General features: G+C 55.7%; 1 protein-coding gene across 6 annotated transcripts; it reads left to right on the top strand.

The window, feature by feature from the left end:
- The first annotated feature begins 9,039 nt into the window (after positions 1–9,039).
- Positions 9,040–21,450, top strand: NOM1 (nucleolar protein with MIF4G domain 1). Of its 6 annotated transcripts, none has more exons than XM_047763259.1 (11): positions 9,040–10,095; positions 11,253–11,377; positions 11,924–12,119; positions 15,446–15,769; positions 17,068–17,178; positions 17,780–17,947; positions 18,580–18,701; positions 19,673–19,805; positions 20,234–20,365; positions 20,566–20,675; positions 20,987–21,450. In XM_047763259.1, the coding sequence occupies exons 1-11, from the start codon at positions 9,064–9,066 to the stop codon at positions 21,159–21,161; spliced, it is 2,628 nt and encodes an 875-aa protein (XP_047619215.1). In that variant the 5' UTR covers positions 9,040–9,063; the 3' UTR covers positions 21,162–21,450. The 6 variants fall into 6 exon arrangements, 4 of the variants coding, with proteins under 4 accessions (XP_047619215.1, XP_047619214.1, XP_047619217.1 ...); XM_047763258.1 differs by having other exon boundaries at positions 11,250–11,377; XR_007132614.1 differs by lacking the exons at positions 20,566–20,675; positions 20,987–21,450 and adding an exon at positions 20,035–20,134 and having other exon boundaries at positions 11,250–11,377; positions 20,234–20,299.
- The last annotated feature ends 5,362 nt before the right edge of the window (positions 21,451–26,812 follow it).

The raw sequence follows: 26,812 nt of genomic DNA, 5'->3' as shown, positions 1-26,812 counted from the left end.
TGCTAGCTCCTTAACCCACTGTGCCGGGCTGGGGATCGAACCCAGAGCTCCTAAGATGCTGCCGATGCCACGGCACCACAGGGGGAGCTCCAGGAAATATAGAGTTTTTTAAGAATGTGTTTGAGCTGGGGGGAGGGAGGGCTAAATTAGGAATTTGGGATTAATATATAGGCACCACTATATATAAAATTGACAACCAACAAGGATCTCCTGTACAGCAAGGGGAACTACAGTAAATACCTTGTAATAACCTATAATGGACAAGAATCTGAAAAAGAATATCTGTATATGTATAAATGAATCACTTTGCTGTACCCCAGAAAGTAACACAACATTGCAAGTCAATATACTTCGATACAAAAAATTAAAAGAACCAAGCAAGGTGTCTGGAAATGTTTGCCAGCAGATTCACCAAATCATCACATAAGTTAATCTGTTAAATAAAGGTGCTTAGGCTGATCCAATCGAATGCCAGACTTAGGCTGACCAGCACAACCCTCTTGGTGTCAAAATATTTCACTCCTGCTTTTTTTTTTTTTTTTGGTCTTTTTTAGGGCCGCTCCCGCAGCATATGGAGGTTCCCAGGTTAGGGGTCTAATCAGAGCTGTAGCCACCGGCCTACGCCCGAGCCACAGCAATGCAGAATCCAAGCTACATCTGCGACCTACACCACAGCTCACAGCAACGCCGGATCCTCAACCCACTGAGCGAGGCCAGGGATCGAACCCGCCACCTCATGGTTCCTAGTCGGATTCGTTAACCCCTGAGCCACGACGGGAACTCCCACTCCTGCTCTTGACAGCGGTTGATGAGCGGGCTTCGTTGTGTCCTGAGGCCTCTGGGAACACGGCAGTAGTTCCTGCACGACGAACACAAAGGACGGTCTCCTGCTTCTTTCATTTCGCGGCCACGTGACCAGACCAGCTAAGAACTGTCCTAAAATCTGCAGCTGTTAGGGCTGTGTAAAACAGAGCTATCATAACATCATTAAACATGGAATTTGATGTCACAGGGCCATTCCTACCCACTCTGATTTTCGCAGTGACATTATGATAAAGGCAAAAGGTGCATTAAAAGCTTCGGATCTATAGTGAGGTCATAAAATCTCGCCCACAGACAGTTCCTGTCTGGGGATTCATGTGCCAGAAATAGATCAATAAACGCCGTGAAAATTCTATAGCACTTCCAACCACGGCTCTGTGAAGGGTGAGTGCATGCTTGCTAGCTGAGCACCAAAGCATTCCCATAATTCCAGCATTAAAAATACAACTCACTCAAATAAAATAGCTTGTTTTCTAGTTATTTTCTTGGGGAAATACGAGGAGTGAAATGCGACATGAAATTGCCTCTTTGGCCGGTAAAACCCTGATAATAGCCCCAGGCTGACATCAAGCCCAGGACGGGGCCACTCTCCACACCCAGGAAATGCTGGAGGCTCTTGCTCCTGAGCTCTTAGGGTAAAAACTTGATATGATAAAGCTCTAGTGATGATACAGTTTGTAACCAGAGAAAGACCTCTAGCCTGCAAAGCCAGGTATTACCAGCTGATCACACAGAATCCAAAAGAAGCGAATGCATCTTGGTGTAGATGCCCAGTCTTGGAAAACCTCAATGCCACGTGCAGGCTGCCATGGTCCTGTTACAGGTGGCAGGTGGCTGGATGAACACTGGCGCTGCAGGCATCGCCGGGGCGAGGGGCCTTCACATCCTCGCTCCATCCCTCCACAGGAAGGATCACTTTCCTGGCGACGGAAAGATGGATCTTACATTTCGCCAAGGAGACACGAGGTTCGAGGTTCGGTAATGTGAGAACTTGATTTACAATGGCCTCCTGATTTATGGTTGCGTAGTTTTAAACCACGCTGTTTAAAACACAGCTAATTGAAAAGCTAGTGTTTAGGCAGCGTGTGACTGTGGCTTCAGAGTCACTCTGTGCTAATAAGAATATCATTCTGGCCACACAGTCCCGCTGCTCCCAGGCCACAGACACAACCTCCAGTAAAATTCTGGCCAGGTGATAGATAGTGGTTTTCTTCTGGGTAGTTATTATTTCCCTGTCTTGCTTTTGCTTTTGTTTTTGTTTTTGTTTTGCCTTTTCTAGGGCCACTCCCATGGCATATGGAGGTTCCCAGGCTAAGGGTCGAATTGGAGCTGCAGCCACCAGTCTACACCCCAGCCACAGCAACGCGGGATCCCAGCCACATCTGCGACCTATGCCACAGCTCAGGGCAACACCAGATCCTTAACCCACTGAGCAAGGCCAGGGATCGAACCCACAACCTCATGGTTCCTAGTCGGATTTGTTAACCACTGAGCCACAACGGGAACTCCTAAAAGTGCATTTTAAATGTTATGGAAGCACATGAAAAAAAAGCTTGGTAGCAGCAGCCTTGCTGGGTGAATACCACGCTGAGTATTTTTAGAGGGGCCCATTTCTTGCCAGCGTAATATCCTTGGCACAGCCCATCAGGGAGCCCTGGGAAAGGCCTCGCTGGAGTTGGGGGCGCCTGCGGGGGAGGTGCAGCCTCCATGCTGCACTGACTCCTCCCCCCAGCAAGGTGAGGGGTGACCCAAACACCGTGTCTCTCGCACACGCTTCCTGATGCCTCCTGAGATCTGGGGGACACTGAGTGAATTGTCATGTTTTTAAAACCTTAGACTAGAGCCTGGCTCGTGGCAAACAGGCAGTGAATGTTAGCCATTCTTACTGTGATTGACGTGGGAAAATCAGATTCTGTGTACACTCATTATGTGCCAAATATCACGAGCACAAGAGTTTAATACAAGACCATGGAATCAGGAGTTCCCGTCATGGCTCAGTGGGTTAAGAACCTGACTAATATTCATGAGGATGTAGGTTTGATCCCCGGTTCTACTCAGTGGGTTAAAGATCTGGTGTTGCCGTGAGCTGTGGTGTGGGTTGCAGACGCAGCTCGGATCTGGCGTTGCTGAGGCTATGGTGTAGGCCAGGGCTACAACTCCAATTAGACCCCTAGCCTGGGAACCTCATACGCTGCAGGAGCGGCCCTAAAAAGACCAAAAAAAAAAAAATGTAAGCAAATATCAGTATCAGCAAGACAAGCTATAGCCGTCTGGAAAGATAGACTCTTGTAGAGAAAGCAGCAGATGTCCTGGGTCTGATGTGGCCAGAGTCACGGTCACCAGGACGTGTGAGGACGGATGGTCTCAGGTGAGAATGTTCGGGGGAAAGAACCTTCCCCTAAGGTGGCCCGCAGGGGACAGGACCACCTGCCTGGAAAGCCTGCCTGCCGTAGACTCAACAAAAACAAAGACGGTCAGAAAAAGGAGTAGTGAGGCATCGAGTGAGGAATCCAGGAAAGCAAAGAAAAAGGCTCAGCTCTTGCGGGGAAGGCATTGCAGGCGCCCGTGCGGAAAACGGGACGACCCGCTCCCCAAGAGGCTTTAGAGGATGTTGGCTCCTAATGGGGGAGCATCACCAGATCATAGAAAAATGCCCGGAAAACGGGGCGAAGCATGCTTGGAAAGAACAGAAAGAGCGAAGGGAACTTCACGACGCATCTGAACCTCAGCCAGAAGCAGATGTGACTTCGTTACAGCAACACTGGGACCTGAGGCTGGTGGCCGGTGCCGGGAACAAAGGTTCTGTGGGCACGTCGGTAACCGGGTGTGAGATTGATAACCAGGGAGAACCACGGCATGAATAAAAAAGGGATCAGTGACACAGACAAATATATTTACAGATCATTGCCTCAACTCGACCCAATGTATCACTGCCTTCAAATTTATTTATAGATCAATGTCTTAATGTGATGAATCGTTGGCTTATAAACTAAAAATACTGAAAATCACGACATATAACGATGACTTTTTTCCCTTCCCTTTTCTGGGCAGAGATGTCAGCGAGAGTCTGTGACCCAGGGACGGCTCCTTCGTCATCTGCGAGTCGTGGCGAATGGCGAGCTTGCCCTGCAGGAGGCGAATAAGCCACCCGCTCCAGGCCCTGGGGACAGGCTGGGCTCCGGGGCCCAGGTTCCCTGGCATGTCCCTCTCCCAGTCCAGGCTGACCCCCTTGCTCGGGTGACCTGGGCCCTGGGGCTCTCGGCTCAGCCACCCCAGTGATAACTACGCAGCAAAAGGGAGCTACTGAGGGTATGTGGGCCTGAAAGTCGATTTCGACCCCAGGACTTTGGGGAGGCGTTTGCTCATTCATTCGCTCAGTTGTTTACAGCCCCCTGCAGGAGGGAGTTGAAGCAGCTTGGGGAGGGTGGGGGGAACTTCAGGAAAGCAGGAATGGGAGCTGCTCCCTCCACAGACACAGACCCAACGACCACAGAATTCCGCCAAGACCAGGGTTACGCGGCAGCAGGAGGCAGGGACACCACCTGCAGAAAAGGCGGCCCGTCAAGCCGAACCGGGCAATGTTCCAGCCCAGGGTGTGAGGGGCGCCCAGGAGGCCGAACCCCAGATCCCTCAAGGAGTGGGGGGACCACAGGGCTCTGGCCCGAGGTGACTGGAGAGGACCAGGGTAGGGCCGAGGCCCGGGGGCAGCGGCCACCAAGCTGGGGAGCGGATGGCCTGGGTCCAACTGAACATTCTGGATCAGGTGGGCGGGAGGACTGCCCGAGGCGAGGATGCAGCCGCGCCCTCCCTGCGCTGACCTCTCACCTCTCCGATGGGCAGAGGTGAGCAAGGAGGGGCAGGTCCGGAAACTCGGTTTGGCTCCAGTTGGCACAGCTTTCAGGTTGGAATCTGGCACTATCTGTTAATCCAAAAAAGGCATTTATACACTTTCCCGAAGCGAGTTCTAGGACGATAACCATGAAACCCTCGCACAGGTCTGCAAACACGCAGACACACAGGCACACACGTGCGGCGATGTTTGCTGCAACATTGCTTAATATTGCAAGATATGTATTTTTTAACTTAGTGTGATTTTTATTTATTTTTAAATTTTTAAAATTTTTTATTAAAATAGTTGGTTTATGATATTGAGTTAGTTTTATGCATATATATATGTATATAGATATGTTTTTATTTATTTATTTTCGTCTTTTTCCCATTTCTTGAGCTGCTCCCTCGGCATGTGGAAGTTCCCAGGCTAGGGGTCGAATTGGAGCTGTAGCCACCTGGCCTATGACAGAGCCACAGCAACACGGGATCTGAGCCGCGTCTGTGACCTACACCACAGCTCACGGCCATGCCGGATCCTCAATCCACTGAGCGAGGCCAGGGATCGAACCCGCCACTTCATGATTCCTAGTTGGATTCATTAACCACTGAGCCACGACGGGAACACCTATAGATATGTTTTTAAAAGGAAACAAATATTCACCACTAGCAGATGGGTATATAAATTATGCCCATCAAGCCACGGAAAAGCATGGAGGACACAGAATCAGTGGTTCTTTGATGTTGAGGTGCTGGAGAGGCAGCTGGGATCCTGGGAGGCTGATAAATGCAGATTCTGGCCCAGCGGGTCAGGGGAGGCCCACGATGCTGCATTCAAACAGGCCTCTGAGTAGGGTTGCTGCTGAGACCTAGTTCTGGAAACTACCTGACCTGTCTCATCGAGAGCAAAGGGGAGAGTTCGAAACAGGATATCCTATTCCAGCAAAGACTAATCGCTGCCCAGACCCATACATGCATTACGCATCTGGGAGGAAACGCATTTCCAGAGGAAGAATGGGAGGCGGCCTTCTTTCGACAACCACGTGTAACCAGATATTTCAGGCTTGTATGTGAGCATGAATTATTTGTGTACGAGGAGAAAACGAAAAAGGTCCTGCTGTGGCCAAATCGGAGCGGTGGCATCTCTGCAGCACCAGGACGTCGGTTCCATCCCAGGCCTGGTACAGTCTATTAAAGGAGCTGGCATGGGTAGGTTGAAGCTGTGGCTCAGAGCTGATCCCTGGCCTGGGAACTCCATATGCTGCGGGGTAGCCAAAGGAAAAGAAAAGAAAAATAACAAAAAGAAAAAAACAATACTTCAAGCAGTCAATAAATTGATGAGGAGTTCCCCGTGCGGCTCAGCAGGTTAAGAACCCAACTAGTATCCACGATGATGCGGGTCTGATCCCTGGTCTTGCTCAGTGGATTTGATGTGGCTGTGGCTGTGGTGTAGGCCAGCAGCTGCAGCTCCGCTTCGACCCTTAGCCTGGGAACGTCCATATGCCACAGGTACGGCCCTAAAAAGACAAAATAAAATAACATAAGTTAATGCATGGAAATAAAAAAAAGTTTGGGAACCTGAGTGTGATGGGCTGAATGTTTTTGCTCCCCCAGAGTTCATAGGTTGAATCCTGACCCCAAAGGGATGGGTTGGGAGGTGGGGTCTCTTGAAGGTGATGAGGTGGTAAGGGTGGAGGGCTGATGACAGGATGAAGGCCCTTGTAAATGGGACCCCAGAGACCCCCCCATCCCTCCCCCGCAGGAGGACACATGAAGACGGGGAGTGAATGAACCAGGAAGCAGGTCCTCCCAGACACGGAACCTGCCTGCACCTTGGTCTTGAACTTCCAGCCTCCAGAACCGTGGGGATGAAGGTCTGAAGTTTAAGCCGCACACTTCGTGGTGTTCGGTGACAGCAGCCTGAGCGGACTAAGACACAGAGTTCAGGGTTACACTTTCAATTGTATATCATATTACTCCTAATAGATCATTGGTGCTATTATTTTAAGGAGCTGTCCGCAACCAGTGATGTTTTTCCAGGCTGGGGGGACAAGTGTCTGATGCAACAGCTTCGGTTGGCTCATCAATCCTGACCCTCCTCGGTCAGGCCTGTGAGCGGGGAGGGGGAGCCACTCGGTCACCCCTGCCCGCCCCTCAGTCTCACCCACACGCCCACCTAAGACACAGTGCTGGCTCCCCACTGCTCCAGAAGCAAATCCGGACCTTCCCCGCCCGGCCTCTGCCACTTCTCCAGCCCTGCCTCTTGCCCACACACGTGCACGCGTGCACTCTCTCTCTCTCTCTCTCACACACACACACACACACATGCACGCGCACACACACCTACACACACACGCACACGCTGGCACCCTGGCCCTACTACTTGCCACGGGCCCTCTGTCACACAGGTGTCAGCCCCTGTGTCATTCAAGGAGTTTCATGTTTGCAAGCAGATACTGAAGCCCCTGGGCCTCCGGGCCAGCCCATCACCAGGACCAGAGATGTGTCCTAGCCCTGCAGGGCCAGCCGAAGGGCAGGCTGGGGGTGGCAGCCAGGACCCTGCAAAGGCCTCTTTCGTGTTAGGATTTTGGGGCCGAAAACACCCCCAGGATTTGCCCACATCGGGCCCCACAAAGTCTTGGAAGTCCTGGCTTCAGAGTAAAGAAAGTTTCTGAGCAAGTCCAGTCTCAGGATGGAGAGGATGCAGAGAATCCTGAGGCCCTCGGACCCGTGCTCACTCCACTTGCAGAGAGATTGGCAAGGCCCCTTTCAGATCCTGCTAAAATGGGGGAGCAGTGAGGGTGACTGTTCCCCCTTTAGTACCAGAGATACAACTAGATGAGAGAGGCCAGGGCTGCAAGAGCCCGGGGTACCCCCTCTACCCGCTCCTCAGCCCTAGACCTGGGGGCTGCACCCAGGAGACCCTTCCCCCAGGAACTGAGGGGACTGTGGTCTGGGGAGGTGGTGGTTGTCTAGAGCTCTCCCAGAAGGAGTTTATCAGCCACAGCTGACACCTCAGCTTTGTTTTTTTTTTGTTGTTTTTTTTTGTTGTTGTTGTTGTTTTGTCTTTTTGCCATTTCTTCGGCCGCTCCCGCGCCATATGGAGTTTCCCAGGCTAAGGGTCGAATCGGAGCTGTAGCTGCCGGCCTATGCCAGAGCCACAGCGGGATCCAAGCCACTTCTGCAACCTACACCACAGCTCACAGCAACGCCGGATTCTCAACCCACTGAGCAAGGCCAGGGATCGAACCCACAACCTCATGGTTCCTAGTCGGATTCGTGAACCCCTGAGCCACAACGGGAACTCCAACACCTCAGCTTTGAAACACTCATTCCCAGGCGGAGCGGCTACTCGGGCAAACAAGCCTTCACAGGTGGACATCTGAGGAGCCCCCGGCCCCCAAGGAGACGACAAAGAGGGGACAGACCAGAGCCCAACAGAGCCACCTGGAGGGGACAAGGAGGATGGCGTGAGTTCCAGGATGAAACAAAAGCAAGAAGCTGTTTGGGGGAGTTCCCACTGTGGCTCAGCCTAAGGAACCCAAGCAGTATCCCATGAGGACTTGGGTTCGACCCCTGGCCTTGCTCAGTGGGTTAAGGATCTGGTGTTGCTGCAAGGTCACAGACACGGCTCAGATCCTGAGTTGCTGTGGCTGTGGCTGTGGGGTAGCTACAGCTCCGATTCCACCCCTAGTCTGGGAACTGCCATATGCAGTGGGTGCAGCCCTAAAAAGCAACAAAAAACAAAAGAAAAGAAAGAAAGAAAAGCAAAAAAGAAGCTATTAAACTTCAGACAGCGCTGAGTGAGGGGCGCTTTGATGGCCGCACTCTGAGGACGGAGAAGCTGAGTCTCAGTGAGGTGCGCCCGGCCACACAGGCGTGAGGTCAGGATTTGAACCCAAGCCCAGCTGGCTGTTGAATTCCATTCAGATGTCACTCTCGTGCCTCCTGGAGTTTTCCTTTGCTGGTCACCACAAAGCCCCAAGGACGGTTCACTCCCACCTTCCCTCTGTTGTATGAGTCTCCCAGCGCAAACTCCCCGGTAACAAAGCCCCACAAACGAGGCAGCTTCAAACAGCGGACAGGTACAGCCTGGGTCCTGAGGCTGGGAGTCAGAAATCAAGGTGTGAGCGGGGTTGGTTCCTTCTTGGGCTTATGAGCACGTCGTTGGGAGCCTTCTTTACCAGAATCCGTACGGTTTTCATTTTTAAACGAGAATGTATTTGTGCTCATCGTGAAGACAAAGTTCACCAAATCTTAACAAGCAGGCACCCTTTGCCCGCGTGGGGCGCCCTGCGCTGCCGCCCTCCCGCCAGCAGGGGACACCGTCTCCTCTGGGTTCCGCGCAGCGCGCCGCTCTCTACCCGGAAGTCCCGGCCCGGCCGGAAGTCCCACGCCGGCGCGTCCCGGCAGATGGCGGCGTCCAAGACAGAGGGTGCGGCGCCTGGGGTAGGCTTCCCGCGGCGCATGGCCCGCAGGAAACGCGGAGCCGGACGCGGGCCCCGCCGCGGGCCTGGGGGCGGCGGGGATGGGGCCCTGAAGCGGCTAAAACTGGCTGTGGAGGAGTTCGTGCAGGCGACCTCGAAGGGCGAGACCCCCGGCGGCTGCGAGGGGCCCGCGGTGCAGGGTCGCAGGCGCCCGGGCGGGAGGAAAAGCCGCAGGGAACTGAGGAAGGAAAAGCGGCACCTGAGGAAGGCGCGCCGGCTCCAGCGGACTGCAGGCCCCAGGCAGGGCCCGGGCTCGGGCGGCGGAGCCGGGGGAAAGAGCGGGCCGTGGGCAGAGGCGGAGCAGGGGAAGGGCGGCCGGCCGGCCCCGCGGGCTTCAGAGGGGCTGCCTCCTCCACAGGCCCAGGCCTCCTCGGTCCGGGCCCCGGCGCCCCCTGCCCCGGCCCGGCGGCCCCCTGGGAGGACCACGGCCCCCGCAGCCGCCGCCGCCGCTGCTGCGCGGAAACGGGCACTTCTGGCGGCCAACGAAGAGGAAGACCGGGAGATCCGAAAGCTGGAGCGGTGCCTCGGCCTGAACAAGCGCAGAAAGAAGGGCGACGGGAGCTCCGTGCCGCTCAGCTTTGCGCGCGACGGGCTCGACTACATTCTGGGAGCTCTGGCGTCTGGGAGAAACAGTGGCTTATATGAAAGCAGCGAGGAGGAGGAAGAGGATGCGGGACAGACGGCCCCCGAAAGTGATGTAGAGAGTGACCCAGAGGACGACCGGGAGGGGGAGGACGTGGGAGGGGAGAGCGAGGGCGAGTTGGGAGCGCAGAGCGAGGACGAGGAGGGAGAGGAGGGGGACATGGAGGGGGGTGAAGACGACCAAGAAGAGGAAGAGCGAAAAGCCGGAGGAGCCGAAGGGAGAGCGGAGGAGAAAGGGAGGAAAAAGAGAGTCCGTTTTGCTGAAGATGGAGAGAGGAGTGAAAATGCGTCAAAGGACGTTAGCACAACCGACCAGGTATGTTTCAGCATTTTGCGTCTAAGTGCGTTATTTCTTCTGTCTGCAAGGCCTTTCCACAGTTTCTCTCTGTTTGTATTTATCTGTTAATGTCAGCCCCCTCTGGGAATCTGTTTCCCCTCCTTCAGGATATGAACCGTCTTTCATTTCTGCCCCCCTAGCCTTGGCATTTGTGAGCATTCCCCGGGGGTCTTCAGGTCTTCTCTCAGAACTTTACTTTTAAACTGTTTCTGGGTCTTTCACAGCCTTGGGAGGTGTAACTGACATACTGATGGGTGTCTCAAGGTTAAGTTTCTTTGTTCATTAATGCGCTTTCTCCAACTAAGCATGAAGTCTAACAGCAAACATCACGCCTTACAGATGTTTGTCTTCTGAAGACCTGTCACTTAAGTGTCCGGGATTGTAACCCTTTCAGTGGAAAATCTAGGAAATAGTGAGCAGTGGGTGGCTTCTGATTTTAGCCTGCAAATTTAGATGTTAGTTTTGAAGAAGTTTGAAATTATTGGGGGACATGTTTCCTCCAGAATCGGTGGTGCCTTTAATTGAGGTGTTTGCGTGCTGCTGGGCCGACTGTCAGTGAAGGTTGGCAAGAGTAGAATATGAGCTCTTTTGGGCACACGCCGGAGGGCACAGCCAGCTCTGAGCTGCAGGGGGAAAAAGAAGCGGTGAGCTGCAGTTGACTTTAACCGAAAGGGTGCCGCCCACCATCCCAGGGAGTGGAGTGCTTGCAGGACTGGACTGGACACTCGGTAATAGCTGATGTTGGCTATGTACTGTGACAGCTTCTACCAGTTCTTTCTTTCTTTTTTCTTTTTTTTTTTGTCTTTCTCTAGGGCTGCACCTGTGGCATACGGAGGTTCCTAGGCTAGGGGTTCAATTGGAGCTGTAGCCGCCGGCCTACACCACAGCCACAGCAACACTAGATCCAGGCCGGTGTCTGTGACCTACACCACAGCTCATGGCAACACCGGATCCTTAACCCACTGAGCAAGGCCAGGGATTGAACCCACCATCTCATGGTTCCTAGTCGGATTTGTTAACCACTGAGCCACCATGGGAGCTCCAGGATTTCACTTCCGAGTGTGAATATAGCAAGGCGGAAAATGAGATTTATTCAGTGTAAATTTTGTGTCATTTATTTCTGTCCTTTCAAGCAGAGTCTTTGTGAAAATGGTGGAAAGTACATCCCGCCTCACGTGAGGCGAGCAGAGGAGACGGTGGATGCTCAGAGAAAGGAAGTCCTGGAAAGGCTAAAGAAACAGGTCAAAGGTCTGATGAACAGGTAAACCTCAGCCCATCCTGTGGTGTCACTTCAGGACATTGTCAGAAGTAAAACACAGGGCTTCCCGTGGTGCCTCAGAATTTTCCCGAACTTGCTGTTTGCTGTTCAGGGGCGGCAGGGGGGGCAGTGGGTCTCATGCCCACTCAGTGTAGCCTTGTCTCCATGTTGGGACATCAGCGTTTCTGCACCAGCAAAAGTGGAGAAGTTCAGCTTTTTCCTAGCCATACATCTAGACCTGCTGAGGATGCTTCCTGCCTCTGTGCCCTCACGGCCGTCTCCGTGGTCTTGCCTTAAAGGGAAGCCTGCGTGTGCTTTGCTGCGGCCACCTGTCAGTTGAAAGGGCAGCACTTGTGTTACTTGAGGATTCCAGAGGATTCCGTATTCCCTCCATGCACGCTGGGTTACTGGGGCGGGGGTCCATACAGCCACGTGCAATGGGATCAGCCGGTGGTGGTCGTAACTTTTTCAGGTGTTTTTTAAATGGACCTAAAAAACAGCTCTGGATTTGAAACCGCGCGGTTGCCCTGTTTGTCCGATCGTGTGCAGGTTGAGCGAGCCGAACGTGGCCTCCATAAGCGGCCAGCTGGAGGAGCTGTACATGGCGCACAGCCGGAAGGACATGAGCGACACAGTGACGGATGTCCTCCTGAGCGCCTGCGCCCCCGCCGAGGCCATGCCCAGCAGGCTGCTGATGGAGCACGTGCTCCTGGTCAGCATCCTGCACCGCACGGTCGGGATCGAGGTAGGGCTGTCCCTCGGGGGAGCTTGTCCTGCCCATCGGCCGTGCGCCCGCCGGCCCGGTGGCCTCTGTCGCGTCTGTGCCCGGCGACTGCATGACCTTGGTCGGCTTCCGCTTTGGCACTTGCTCTTTTCTCACATTGCCTCCGTGTCTGTCGGTTTCTGTCCTCTAGATGCCATCTGGGACTTGCCTGGGGTCCCCCGCCTTCCCCACTGTGACGGTGACTGGTTCGGGTGTTCAGAGCACAGGGCTTTGTACCGTCTTCCTCTGAGGTGTCCGTGTTGGGTGGGGGGCCACCAGCGTGTGAGGTGTATCTAGGCTCGGGGCCTGGGGCCCTGGTGTCTCCCCGCCCCAGGGCGGCGGGGGGGGGGGAGGGGGGTCCCGGACCTGCCTGGGCGCTAAGACACCTTCTGCCCAGGACTGAGAAGGTGCCACTGAGGGCAGTGTCCCCACCCAGCCCGTGCTCTTGGTCTTGCTCAGGCCCCGCCCCAGGTTGGCATCGCGGGGCCCACCCTGAAGGTCCTCTCCTCCTGGCGAGATCTTGGCCTTCCCAGCAGCACAGCTGCGCCTGGGGCGGCGAGGGAGGTGGGTCTGGCTGCAGGACTGGGTGCCAGGGAGGTGACGAGCAGGTGCCGAGCCACCTGGGCTCAGCGTTCCCGGGTGACACTGATTTTCGGGAGACCTTGTTGGCCCTCGGGATGCTGGCATGGTGCAGTCTTTCCATTCTGGCTCATGGCCTCTCTGCCGATGGCCCCTCCCAGGAGCAGGCCTCATCCCGGGGTGAGTCCCGAGCCCCCAGCTCCACAAGTGGGTGGGAACTGACTAGGCCGAGGTGCCCTTCACACGCATCCCGCTTTCCCGGGGCTCCCTGACCGTCCTGGCCTTGAATGTCACTCCGGGGCTCACAGAGCCGGCCTGTGGGGAGTGGCTTTGATGCACGAGCTCGCCGAAGGGCCTCCTTTGCATTTAGAGGCTCCATGGTGAGAGCAGGGCAGGTGGGCAGACGCCACGCAGGGATCCCCGCCCCCTCGGTGCGCGTGGTCTGGCCACCTGCCCGCTTGCTGGGTGTGTGCAGGGCCTGGCCCGCAGGCAGTGCCCATTAGATGTCCGTCCTTGCTGCTGCTGCACCGCATGGAGGTCACGTGCAGGCTGGAGTTCTGCCCTTCCTCCCACCTTCTCCTTGCCAGCCCTTCCTGCCACCTGGAGGGCCTCTGAGCTGCGTTTTTCTCATCCAGCAGTGCTCCCATGGTGAGAGCTTAGAAAGCTGGCCACTGCGAGGCTCGGGGAGGTGGGGACAGAGGCCAGAAGCCCGGCCGGTGTCTGAGGGGCCGCTCTCCTGCTGTAGCGGCTCTGTATCTGAGGCTACACTCCTTTCCCCATTTGAGGCCATGAGTCTCTACTCATTCGAAGTGTCACGGAATCACGGGGTCCCTTCCTGAGGGCGGCCTGTGTCTTTCAGTGCCGTCACAGGCTCTCCCAGGGCGCCTGGGCCTCCTGGACCATCCTGGGATATTTCAGAGTCTAAATGGTTTTGGTCCAGACAGCGCTTCCTTGAATCACGGGGAGAGCTGAGACCTGACTGCCCCGGGTGTCAAGGCGTCACCGCATTTGAAATCAGAAGATCATTGGTCCTATTCTTTATTGAAACCGTCACCAGCAGCGTGAGGGGACAGCTGAGGCGACTCAGTCCGGGAACAGTTGTTACAGGACTTGAGCTAGTGACAGCCACTGGGACTGGTGCCACCGGAGGGGGCTCCCCAGACTCTGGCTCCATCGAGTTTCTTCCAGGTCGGCGGTAAAGCCCTCCTCCCAGGGCCATGCCAGGAAGAACCCGTGGCCTCCGTGACGGTTTCTCCTGAGCCCCTGAAAAATCAGAAGTCTGGTGTGTGCAGGGCTGGCTTACAGTCGCACAGCCAGACCCGATTGATTCGCTTCACAGCCTGAGCAGTGTGAAAGTTACGCCCATTTTTAAAAGTTATACTCTTATTTTGAAGACATTAAATGGCATCTTTAATTTTTACAAATTTTACTACTGTGTTTTTTTTTTTTTGTCTTTTGTCTTTTGTCTTTTTGCCATTTCTTGGGCTGCTCCCACGGCATATGGAGGTTCCCAGGCTAGGGGTCCAGTCGGAGCTGTAGCCACTGGCCCACACCACAGCCACAGCAACGCAGGATCCGAGCTGCGTCTGCGACCTACACCCCAGCTCACGGGCAACACCAGATCCTTAACCCACTGAGCAAGGCCAGGGACCCAACCCACAACCTCATGGTTCCTAGTCAGATTCGTTAACCATTGCGCCACGACGGGAACTCCTAATTTTGACAAATGTTAAATAATTGCACCTGTGCGATTGAAAACCTACGTGAGTATATTTTTCACCTGAATTTTGCTTGATGTCTGCAGAATGCGAATTTCTTTACGTCGTGTTTGAATAGAATGTGCTGGTCCTGACGGAGAGTATATTCTTCCGGTTTCTCTTTGGTGAGGGGGCTTGAGTGGGAGTTTCCAGGCTAAGTGTGTGACTCCTCAGGCTTTAGAGACTAAAGACTGTGTCCAGTCTGTCCCAGCTGCCCCCACGAAGTCCCGCTTCCCTCTTGCTGGTCGGCGCCTCTCTGGACCCGTCTAGCTTTCGGTTTGGCGTGTGCGCTTTGCTGCTCCACCCCGGCCTGTCTGCCTGATGTCACTGTCACCCAGGGTTTTACTGCCTCTCCTGCGTCCTCTCCAGCCGACCTGGATGCCCTGCGCTTCAGGCGTCATGAGTCCTACACTGAGCTTCCCGGCGCCCCGCTCCCGTCTTCCTGCTGGATTAACTCTCCCCGTTAGAAGCTCTGCCGCTCCTGTGACCCAGACGGTTCACCTTCCCAGGAGGTGGCTGCCGTGCCCTCTAGGTCTGTCGCTGGGTCCCTCATTCCGTTGTCGTCATTTCTCACCTGGAGTGTCAGTGTCACCGCCACTGCCACCGCCGGCAGGCCCCTGCTTCCGCCTCCTCCTTCCAGACCCAGACTGAGCTTGAGGAACGCGTGTTGGTAGAAAGTGGTGCGTTTCCGGAGATGCAGATGCCGTCTCAATGTTCTTAGCAGCTTTATTTTTCCAGGGAACCAGCAGGGCTGCTGGCCAAGGACGCCGCCTTGATTTGAGGGACGGGCAGGTGGGCCTGGGGGGGGGGGCGAGGCCGAGACCGTGTTTTCAGCCTTCGCCCCGGCGGGGTTGATACCCACCACGCGTCTGTCTCGCGTGTTCGCGTCACGGAGCCCCGGGTTGGGGAGGCTCGAGTCCCTGAGGGCGGCCTGCCCACTTGGCTCTGCCGGGGCTTTTCTGCCTCGTCCAGGTCGGCGCCCACTTTCTGGAGGCCGTGGTGAGGCGCTTTGACGACGTCTACAGGAGCGGCCGTGAGGGGAAGGAGTGCGACAACCTGCTCACCATCATCGCCCACTTGTACAACTTCCACGTGGTGCAGGCGTGCCTCATCTTTGACGTTTTGAGGAAGCTCGTTGGAACGTTCACCGAAAAAGACATCGAACTGATCCTGCTGATGCTGAGAAACGTGGGCTTCTCGCTGAGAAAAGACGATGCTCTGTCCCTTAAGGAGCTGATCACGGAGACCCAGGCCAGAGCCAGCGAGGCCGGCGGCCGGTTCCGGGACCAGACCAGGGTACGCGCGTCCTGCTTCCTGACGGCCTGCGCCCCGTGGGCCAGGCCCGGGGAAACAGGCCTCCCTCCCCTGGCCCTTCTCCTCGGCCCCCAGCCCCCCCAGCCCCCACAGCCCCCAGTCCCGCCTGCCTCATCTGCGTCTGTGGCTCTCTCTTCACAGTGGGAAGGAGCCTTGTTTCTTTACTCTTGTGAATTTAAGAATCATTCTATTCAACATTCAGCCATTGGGAGGTTAACCAGGAGGGCCTTGGGGCTCGGGGGTCACCTCCTCGGGCCTCTGGCTCTGCCGCCGCTCAGCAGCAAAGGGACCAAGTCTGTGCCTCGGTTTCTCCACCTAGAAGATGGGGCTGAGCGCACCCCCTGCCTTGATTGCTGCCCTGCAGCCTGAGGGGCTGCAGAGTCATGGGAAGCTGGGGGCGGGGGGCTCATCAGGGAACAAGAGAAGTGTCCTGTGGGCAGCCAACTCCACAAGGACCTGGGATTTTATCCTGGAGGCACGTGAAGGGTTCTGAGCAGGTAGATGACACGTTTCCATCCGAAAGTCACTCTGGTACCCACGGGAAGGAGGGAGAAGCCCACTCTGTGCTGAGGGAGACAGTTAGCCTAGTGGCAGTGGACGTGGCTTTAGGACTTGGAAGTGGCCGGGCTGGGTGGGGGCGGGCGCTGGGGTCAGAGGTCGCCCAGGTGCACGGTAGAGCCTCAGGAGACAGCCTGGAAAAGGAAGACCCCCCACCCCCCGTTTTGAAATTGTGAGGTGAGGGCTGGGGCGGGGGGCAAGCCCTCTGGGGGCCTGTGAGCCACAGAGGTGAGTGCTATGGCTGCATCGTGGGACCAGGCTGGAGGGTCCCCGTGGAACTTCAGCCCTGTGGTCACTGCGCAGAGGTCACAGTGAACACACAGAAGTCCGCAGACACACATTTGACCCTTGGGTGCCTGGAGCTGGAAGAACTGGCGGTGGGCGTGACCGGGTGGGTTTGGAGTCCCCGAGGGGCGAGGACAGCATTCTGACTGGTGGTGACAGGTGCACAGCTCCGAGCTGCTCGTGCCGGGGCGCGGGAGGTGCATCTCAAGGAAACCTTTGGGGGGGGGGGGTCCCGGGAGGGGCTCTGGGGCTTCTGCCTTCAGCTCCCCAGCTTTTCCCAGAAAGGCCGGGAGGGGACAGAAGTGGCAGGACGGAGGGGAGGGCGGGCCCCTCGGCCTCGGCAGTGGCGACCACGAGCGCGGAGGGGGTGTCTTCCCACGTGGAGGGGCCACCTGTTGAGGCTGCTTGGAGTGATGGCGCTGCTGCTCGCGCTCCAGGTCCGGTTCATGCTGGAGACCCTGCTGGCCCTGAAGAACAACGACGTGCGGAAGATCCCGGGCTACGACCCCGAGCCGGTGGAGAGGCTGCGCAAGCTGCAGAGAGCCCTGGTAACCCCCGCCCCGCCCCCAGGACGTCCCGGGCGCCCACAAGGCTCCCAGGCAGGGGCCTGGCCGCTGGCCCCGCTGTGCCAGGAAGCATCATGTTTCTTGGGGAGCCCCTCCCTGCAGGCTGAGCGGGCCCCACGCTGAGCCCCCTGCGGCCCTCGGTGCCACAGAATGGGGGAGCATCCTCTGACGGCTTTGGGAGAGGCGGCCCAGGGTCCCACCGGACCAGCGAGGTCAGCCTGGGGGTGGGCTCACCGGTTCAGGCCCCTTTGGGCCACCCCGGCCCTGGTCAGACCCAGCACCGCCTCCTCCGCCTCCAGCAGGTCTGGGCCGTCCTGCACGAGTCCTCCCCGCCAGGGCTGGCCCGGGTCTGAGCCGCTTCCTCGTGTGACAGCTGTCTTTGGATAGTGGTGTTTTGGGCAGGTGGCCCACAGCAGTCAAACTCACCAACTGAGGGGTTGCCTCTAACGTGGGCGTTCTCCGGGCGAGCTGCCTGTCCCCGCTGTCCGGGCCTCCGCACGCCATTCACGCGCCGGCAGGAGCCCGGCAGGGGGTGCAGGCTGCCAGCCGCCCGAGGCCGACCCTGGCTGCTTCTCTCCATCAGGTGCGCGGCGCTGGCTCAGGGACAGAAACCCAGCTGCGAGTGTCCTGGGACAGCGTCCTGAACGCCGAGCGGACCGGGCGCTGGTGGATCGTGGGGTCTGCGTGGAGCGGTGCCCCAATGATCGATGGGGGTCAGCAGAAGACCCCGCCGAAGCCGCTCACGGGGACGGTACGTGGGCCCTGCCTGCTGCCACCAGGTGGTGGTTGGTGTCCCCACACGTCTCGCTATGGCTTCCCCTGGCTTTCTTTGAAGACCTTCTAGAAATTGCTATTGTTTTGTAATACCTTTTAATTCCGTTTTTGTGGCTTCTAAAAGTCTCCCAATGTTACGTGGCGGGGAGTGAGGGGGACGCGGGACAGTCGGAACGCTCGATGACAGACACTTGAGACGCAGCTGCGTGGCTCCCAGGTGGCGGGGCTCGTGGCCCGTGCGCGTCTCTGTATCTGCTTTGCTGTGAACCGCATCGTCTCGTTCATTCCCCTGCGTCCTCCTCCTGCCCCGGGGGCCCCGTTGCGTGTCGTGCACGGCCTCCTGGCCGGGCCCTCACCTGTTCATTTCACGGCCACTCCCACGAACCCCGGTCAGCCGTTCTCGCCTCAGTGGCTTTGTCATTTGCTGTCGTTTCTCTTTGCGAAGGTGTTGTTGCTCAGGAGTCAAGCTTGAGCATCTGCGGACACGCGCTGATGTATAATTTACTTACACTCGGGTCCAGCCTCAGATCACACACGTGGCTGCTTAGAAACTCAGGAACTGCAGTGAAACGTCTGTACACGCTACACCTCAGTTGTTCCCCTTCCCAGGTCAGCGCGAAAATACTAGAACTTGCCCGAAAGCAGAGAATGAACACCGACATCCGGAGAAACATATTCTGCACCATCATGACGAGTGAAGATTTCCTGGACGCCTTTGAGAAGCTTCTGAAGTAAGCGGGTGTGGGCATTCCGAGCTGACCCAGTCAGGTCTGTGGGTGCAGGGAGCCAGGCGCCCAGGGGTGCGTCGCTCCTGCTCACTGGCCACTCGTGGCTCCCGGTTATTACGGTTTGTGATCTGTTTTGACTGTTGTGTCGGCTGAGCAGCTGGCAGTTCCCCATGGCTGTCGTTTGTCATGAATTGCTTAAAACCTCCGTGTTGGAGTTGTCTTTCTAATTACTTCTCAATTCAAACGTCCCAGAGTAGTTTCCATCATTAATCGTATCAAGATGTAAAAGCGCCTGTGTGGGAGTTCCCGTCGTGGCGCAGTGGTTAACGAATCCAACTAGGAACCGTGAAGTTGCGGGTTCGATCCCTGGCCTTGCTCCGTGGGTGAAGGATCCGGCGTTACTATGAGCTGTGGTGTAGGTGGCAGACACGGCTCGGATCCCGCATTGCTGTGGCTCTGGCGTAGGCCAGCGGCTATAGCTGCGATTCGACCCCTATCCTGGGAACTTCCATATGCCGCAGGAGCAGCCCTAGAAAAGGCAAACAGAAAAAAAAAAAAAAAAAAAGCGCCTGTGTACTTTCTTCGAGTACTTCTATAGGTGTTCCTTTCTTTGCTCCAAATTCAGGAGGAGGTGTGGGGGAGATACAGGACTAGAAACGGGTGTCCAAGCTCAACACTCGCTGGGAGGCTGGAGTTCACTGCGTACAGCCAGATCATCCGCAGAAAAAACCAAGGAGCTGCGGTGGCAGAGCCCCGACTGCCAGCCCAGAGCCAAGGGCCGGCCCTGCTTCCTGTGGCCAGGAGCCCGTGACGCCCACCATCAGTGTCCCCCACTGTGCTCCAGTCCTGCCGCCCCCGTGCTCTCCACTGGGCTCACTGTCACCGGCCAGGCGGGGTGTGCTCCTGAGCCACTTCTCCTGGAAGCTGCACACACGGGGCTCGTTGCCGGCTGAGTCATGGCTCTCGCCTTCCAGGCTTGGACTTAAGGATCAGCAGGAGAGAGAAATCGTGCACGTGCTCGTGGACTGCTGCCTTCAGGAGAAGGCCTACAACCCTTTCTACGCCTTCCTGGCCGGCAAGCTCTGTGACCACGAGAGGAGGTTTCAGGTGACGCAGTTAGAAGGCCAGCCGCCTGTGCCCGTGCTTCAAGTGTCCCGGGTGGCCAGCCGGCCACTGGGTCAAGAGGCCGCCCCCATCCGCGGGCAAGTGTGGAGGGTGGGCACAGGCCGAGCGATGCCCCCGGGCCCCCTTTCCCTGTCTCGGGGGGAGGGCTGACCTCCTGGGTGACGGGCCTGGTGGGTTTAGGCTGCAGCCTCCTTTCCTCATGTTCCTGCAGATTTGAGCACAGCGAAGGGTGAAGCCGTTTCAGGCTGCTGTGGGTAGGAAAGGCGTGTGGTTGCTTCCGAAAGTCTTAATTGTTGGGGAATTACAAAGAGGTGAAAAAGTACGGCCCCTCGGGATTGTATGTTTAGTGATTTGGTCTAAGAAGGTGTTGAATTTTAACTTGGTTCTTTTTGTTCTTGTTCTTCTGTTAGATGACTTTCCAATTCAGCATATGGGACAAATTTCGAGACCTAGAAAATTTGCCAGCCACCAATTTCTCTAATTTGGTTCATCTGGTGGCCCATTTGTTGAAGACAAAATCGCTGCCACTTTCCATCTTAAAGGTGTGTGACCTGCGGCGGAACAGGAGGTCCGGGGCCCCACGTCCCTGCCAGTAGCCGCCCATTTTATAAAACGGGAAATAGCCTCGGATGAGGGGGGTGGGCAGTGGCGGTGATTTTTCTCCTGGACTGTGTTGGGAAATCACTGAAAAGACGGCTGATAAGCCTGTAACTTTATCATCGTTTTATCCCGACTCTCTCAGGTCGTCGAATTCAGTGAACTGGACAAACCCAGAGTCCACTTTTTACGAAAAGTGTTGCATATCCTGCTAATGGAAACGGAAGTGGAAGACCTTGGTTTAATCTTTGCGAGGTTTGTTCCCAGCTTGTTCTGCGCAAACATATGGAAAAGAGAAATGACTTTCATTTATGTTGTTCCGTAAATCACGTGCAGCTTGAGTATGTATGTGGCACTTTCCGGTTTAATTTTACTAATAACTTTAAAAACGTCTTTCATTTGGGGAACCAGAACGTCACCTGGCAGCACACTCAACGTGACCTCCGGCGGGCAGAGCTTGTCGTGCAGTTGCCCCCTGCGACGGCCGCTTCAGCAAGAAGCTGGGCGCGTCTCCCTGCTGGGGAGGCCCGGACCGGCTCCCTGACCCCCTGCTCCTTCCTCCGCAGGGTCTCCGACAAGCCTGCCCTAGGCCTGCTGCGGGAGGGCCTGAAGCTGTTCATCAGCCACTTCCTGCTGAAGGGCAGCCAGGCCCCCGGGAGCGCCGAGGAGGCCAGCGCGCTGCGGGAGAGAGCCGGGCTCTGCACGAGGGCTCTGCAGGGTGGGGCTACCCTGCGGATGTAGCTGGGCCCCGGGGACCCGGGAGGACGGGGCCTGCCTGAGCGCTGTGCGTACAGCTCGGGGGAGCTATGGCCCAGTCTCTCGGACTGAAAACAGCACATTCAGGTCCACGGTCATACTGGATTTGTGTTTTGATCTGATCTCTAGGAGGGGGCCGGGGGAGGGTGGCAGGCCCTGGGCCGCCTTCTTAAGTTGATGAGACTGGGCTGGGGGTGTGCCCGTGTCTTTATGTTATTTATAGACCAACTAGGCCTCTAGAGGGTGCCGTTATAAAGAACCGGGTGTGTATTTATCCTTCTTACGTGTTGGTTAAAAGTTCAGAACCCATCTGTTAAACGGGGCCTCAGGTTTCATGGATCTTTCAAGTATCTGGGCTGTAGGGTTTGGAGAAGCCAGCATGTGACTCAGTCCTGGGAGGGGGTCCATTGTGACTCACCTACCGCTCTGACACAGGCAAGGGCCTCGTTCCTCTCTGTCACTCACACCTGTTGACGCACTGTCCTGAATGGCCTTGAAGTCACCAAGTAGGTCTTGCCACTTAGCAGGTGCGGCTCGCGGAGCTGGCCCCCGGGAGGTGTAGACGTGCCCAGACCCGCCTGCAGGGGTGGGGTGAGTGTTCGTCGGCTGAGACGCCTGCCCGCCAAAGCGGTGAATGGACCTGTTGCATGGGGAAGTGACAAGTGCTCACAGACTTACACCTGCCATAACTTCACAAAGGGCTTGTTTTTCCTGCCCTTGGAATGTGCTTCTCTCTCCCAAATGCTGCAGACCTGATGTAAACGTCACCTTCCGTTGAAAAAGTCCCCCGGTTAACGATCCGGTGTTGCCGTGAGCTGTGGTGTAGGTCGCAGACGCAGCTCGGATCCCACGTTGCTGTGGCTCTGGCGTAGGCTGGTGGCTACAGCTCTGATTTGACCCCTAGCCTGGGAACCTCCATATGCTGCGGGAGTGGCCCAAGAAATGGCAAAAAGACAAAAAAAAAAAAAAAAAAAGAAAAAGTCCCCCGGAGGTGACTGTAGAATGATAACCTGTGCTCTGTAGACGCTCACGAGCCGGCAGTGTGTGCGCTGCATTTCAGGCTGGCTTTCCGGCAGCAGATGAACTCCTGTGGGTGGAGTCCTGTTCTTAACATCATCTTTTATTATTCAAACAATTGTCTTTTTAAGTCTTTCTCCTCGCCGCGGAACATATTCGTGACTTGATTCATTGCCTAAGTTTTACATGTGTTATACGGCAGGTGATCCAAAAATATGCCCTCTTGAAGCGTAAAACCCCCTTTTCACAACAGAGTATCATGGGTTTCCACAGGATAGTAAGTCTGCTTTCAATTAGCTGGACCTAAAGCTACTGTGAAGTCCGAATTGCTTAAATGTATGGGTGTTGTAGTTTATTACAGTAATTCACGTTTGAAAAAATACTGCGACGTCCTGAGTCCGTGCTTGATGTTACGTGAATTTTTGGACTTCATTCTGATGCAGATTGAGAAGTGCACAGAATTTCTGAAAAAAATTTTTTGGGGATTTATCTTTACAATAGGGCCATAAGAAACTTTTTAATGCATTAAAATGTAGCAGTAGAGGCTATTTTTATAATTTTAGCGTGCCAGGGCAGGTTCATTTTGAAAGAAGAGGCTTGTTGCGAGATGAAACATGCACCTGAGCTGTCCAGTTTGAGGACGTCGCCTTGGTTTTAGGTGCGGTGGTTTAGGCCGCACCCCAGCAGTCCCCTCCCTCACGCTCTGCCTGTGCACAGAGAGAAGGCGGACAGGCAGCGTGTGCATTGCTGGCGTGAATGTTTGTACAGATGAGGTGTATTTTTATAACTTTTCTCGAAGTTTAAAATTTTTTTTCAAAATAAAGAATTTTTATAAAGGATCCATGATACAGAACTCATTCTTCAAAGATCTAAACTAGTGTGGGTTTTTTCCACAAAAATAATAAGCTCATTCAGATCGCTTTTACCTCTTTGGTAAACGTTGGGCAGGCTTAGTGTAAGCAGTGGTGCCAGTCCGTTGGTTGACTTGGCCTGTGAGGCGCCCCTGGCTTCGTGGGAGGAGCCGGAGGGGAGGCCTGCTCGCTGACGAGGACCAGAGCCTGGGGCCTGGGCCTGGGTGGCAGTGGCGTTGGTCACCCGGAGCTCTGACTTGGCACAAGCCGTGTCCCGGTGAAGGTGGTTGCGTCCTTCTCAGTGTTGCGAGGGTGACTGCTTGTTCTGAGATCTGAATTCCGTCAGCTCCCAAGCCCCTTCCGAGGACGCCCGTGAGAGTGGACGTGGCTGCATTCACCACCTGCTGGCAGCCTCCTTGGGGGCACCGTCGAGTTGAGCCCGGGTTCGAGCTCAGAAGCCTCACTTCAGTTTGACAGGGTGGGTCGTGCCGCCCAAGTGGGATGGAGACAGCCACCCATCCAAAGGAAGTGACACCTGACCAGCGCTTCCGTGAGGGCGGCCCGGAGGGTCACGGGCGCTGAGACCTGGCCATGCTGGGCCCAGAACCCAGGACAGACGGAGGAGAGGAGCTCGCACCCTGGCGCGAAGAACCACTTTGTCCACCCCGCCCTGAGGAGTCGCGAGTGACCTGGTCGGCGATAGAAGCCATTGGGGTTGTCGGCAAGGACGCTAAGTCCTCAAGGTGTGATTTCAGAAACATTGCCCGACAGGGTGGCGCTGGATGAGCCCGTGGGAATGCTGGCCGCAGAGCCCAGGCAGCGGTTTCTTGCAACAACTGAGCAGGGGCGAGACGCCCGTGGTTGTGAGAAGGAAGCTTCTGGAGACGTTTCTGATGGCCACACATCACGAGTTGGCACCTTTGAATGGAGAGGGGATGGGGAGATTGGGGCGCTGCCCAGGGCTTCGGCAGCGGGGTCTGGGCCCAGGAACCTGCAGAGGTTGGGGCTGAGGGTGCAGATGCCGCTCTAGGGGGGTGGCCCAAGGGCCTGGGAGCGTGTCCCTCAGGGAGACCGAGCCCTGAGAAGGGGGCTGGGGTTGGGATGCTGGGCGGCCCTGAGGGAACCTGGGAATCTCCCACCTTCTATTCAAACACATCCCAGGGATGGTATCACTAGAAGCCGAGGCGGCTCCAGGCAGAGATCAATGCCTTGAACCTCCCCTAGTGCGACACGTACATCCAGAGTCTTAGGAAAGGTCAGTAAGACTTGGATTGGGGGGGAAAGTGATAGCGGCCTGGGACTCGGGACCTCACTTTTTCTCACCGTTGCATTCCGCATCATCCTGTGCATCGATGAAGCCGGCAGGAATGGGGTCAAGTTCACCAGAAGCCCTTTATCTTGAGCGGAGCTGGATAAATGATGAAAGATGACGTTGGTGTGATAAGAGGATGAAAGGGAAATCGGGAGCCAGTTTAAAATGTTCTAAGGCAGAGAGGTGATTTCAGGAGCACTGAGGGCCGTGTGTTTGGAAAACAATACCTTATGTGTGTCCATGGGCCGGGAGCAGAGCGACTTTGACCTTGAGCTCCTCTAAACCAGGCACCGGGGCGCATGGCCACGGCCCCTGGGGGTTTTCACGTTGGCACGTTCCCACTCTCTCACATACCCAGTCTGCAGGAGACGAGCACCCCCAGCGTGGTCTGTGGCCTTTCTTCCTGCCCTGGAGGACCAGCCAGTGGTCCTTCCCCACACCGGGGGCCTGCTCCTGCTGAGCAGGGTGGCCGAGGGGACCCCCGTCAAGGGCCCAGGGAAACAAACCGTGGTGGGACGCAGCTCAGGCTGGAGCGGCGATGGTTAAGAGCAAGTTAAAAACTGCTCGATGGAAAATCAGTTACATGACTATTCATTTCATTTTACATTCTCGGGAAAGTTTCCAAAGAGGCAAGTTCTTCCGCTTTTACTTTTTTGCTTTGCCAGCTGTTAACATTTGCCACACTTGCCTTTCCTCTCTTTTATGTGTAATACTCATCCTTTATCACACACACACACACACACACACACACACACACACACACAGACACGTGTTGATGTCCTCCGCTGAAGTTGCGGGCAGAGGGAGCTTCCACTGCGGCTCAGCAGGTTAAGAACCCGACATAGTGTCCATGAGGATTTGGGTTCAGTCCCTGGCCTCGCTCTGTGGGTTAAGGATCTGGCGTTGCCACAGACTGTGGTGTAGGTTGCAGATGTGGCTCGGATCCTGCGTTGCTGTGGCTGCGGTGGAGGCTGGCAGCTGCAGCTCCCATTTGACCCCCAGCCTGGGAACCTCCATAGGCTGCGAGTGCGGCCCTAAAAAGATAAAAAAACATAAAGGAGAAAGTACAGACATTCTGACACTTAACTGCTCACCCTCAGGCTGCACCTGCCGAGAGAAGGAACATTCTCCAGTAGCGACGGAACAGCACAGCCGAGGGCGGGAACATTCATTCAGTGGTGCCGTTGGGGGCAGTTCTGTTTTCACGCTTGTCCCAGAGCGTGTTTTCCACAGCTGTTTTCTTCCCGGATAGAATAAATCAAGGCTCAAACATTGCATTTCCTTTTATTTCTCTTTTAGTACAGAACCCCCTCCCCCCCATCCCATCCCCATCTAAGATTTCTCATGAACCTGGGTTTTGCAGAGTCTGGCCCGTTGTCACGACAAATCCCGGATGTGCCTGGTGGGCTTCAGTGGGTACGTGACCAGAAACGTGCTGCCCGGTGACACAGGCGCCTCGGGACCGGCAGTCGGCTCAGCTTGTGACTGCCCGGCTCAGTCACGGTCAAGGCCAGCAGACCGCGCCACGGCCAAGGTACCTTTTTACCTTTGTGATTGTTAAGGGAAATTGATCACCCAAAGTTAAGGACATTTTACAAGGGGGAAAAGGTGGCAAAACGTGAGTTTCCTGTTCCCATTGATATCTTGCCTAGTGGGGCAGGGAGCCATTACTGATCCTTGCCAGAATCAAGTAGTACTTGCAAAAAAGTCATTTATTTTTTTAAAATTTTTATGTGTGTGTGTGTGTGTGTGTCTTTTTGCCTTTTCTAGGGCTACTCTGGCAGCATATGGAGGTTCCCAGGCTAGGGGTCTAATCAGAACTGTAGCCACCAGCCTACACCACAGCCACAGCAACGCCAGATCCGAGCCGCCATCTGCAACCTACGCCTCAGCTCATGGCAATGCCGGATCCTTCACCCACAGAGCAAGGCCAGGGATCGAACCTGCAACCTCATGGTTCCTAGTCGGATTCGTTAACCACTGCGCCACGATGGGAACTCCTAGTCATTTTTTAAATCTTTCATTCTTGGCATTCTTTGAAAATGGGTCTTCTGGAGTTCCCTGGTGGCCTAACAGATTAGGGACCTGGCATTGTCACTGCTGTGGCTGGGGTCACTGCTGTGGCTCGAGTTCAATCCTCAGCCAGGGAACTTCTGCATTAGACATGCCCCAGAAAAGTTGGGGGAGTCTTCTTATACCCTCTCCCTTTTCCTGGGGAAACTCAAACTCTCCCCATTGTGAAATGAGTGAAGTCACGACGAGTGCATCTGAATTGCCCACCTCGAGACGTTACCACTGGCTGTGCACGTGCAAAGCCTGCAGGACAGTCCGGCTTCCTGGTTCCCACGTTGGCCACAGGGCCTCTCTCCTTTCCCTTCCAGGTGGTGGGAGGCCCCAGCTTCACCAACCAAGCTACTATAAACCCCAGTTTGGGGCACGGTTTCTTGTCACTCCCT

This window comes from Phacochoerus africanus, chromosome 16 (genome assembly GCF_016906955.1).
Source record: "Phacochoerus africanus isolate WHEZ1 chromosome 16, ROS_Pafr_v1, whole genome shotgun sequence".
In the NCBI taxonomy this organism is placed as follows: domain Eukaryota; kingdom Metazoa; phylum Chordata; class Mammalia; order Artiodactyla; family Suidae; genus Phacochoerus; species Phacochoerus africanus.
Note: the sequence above shows the minus strand (reverse complement) of the source record. Positions and strands in the feature narration are given on the sequence as shown.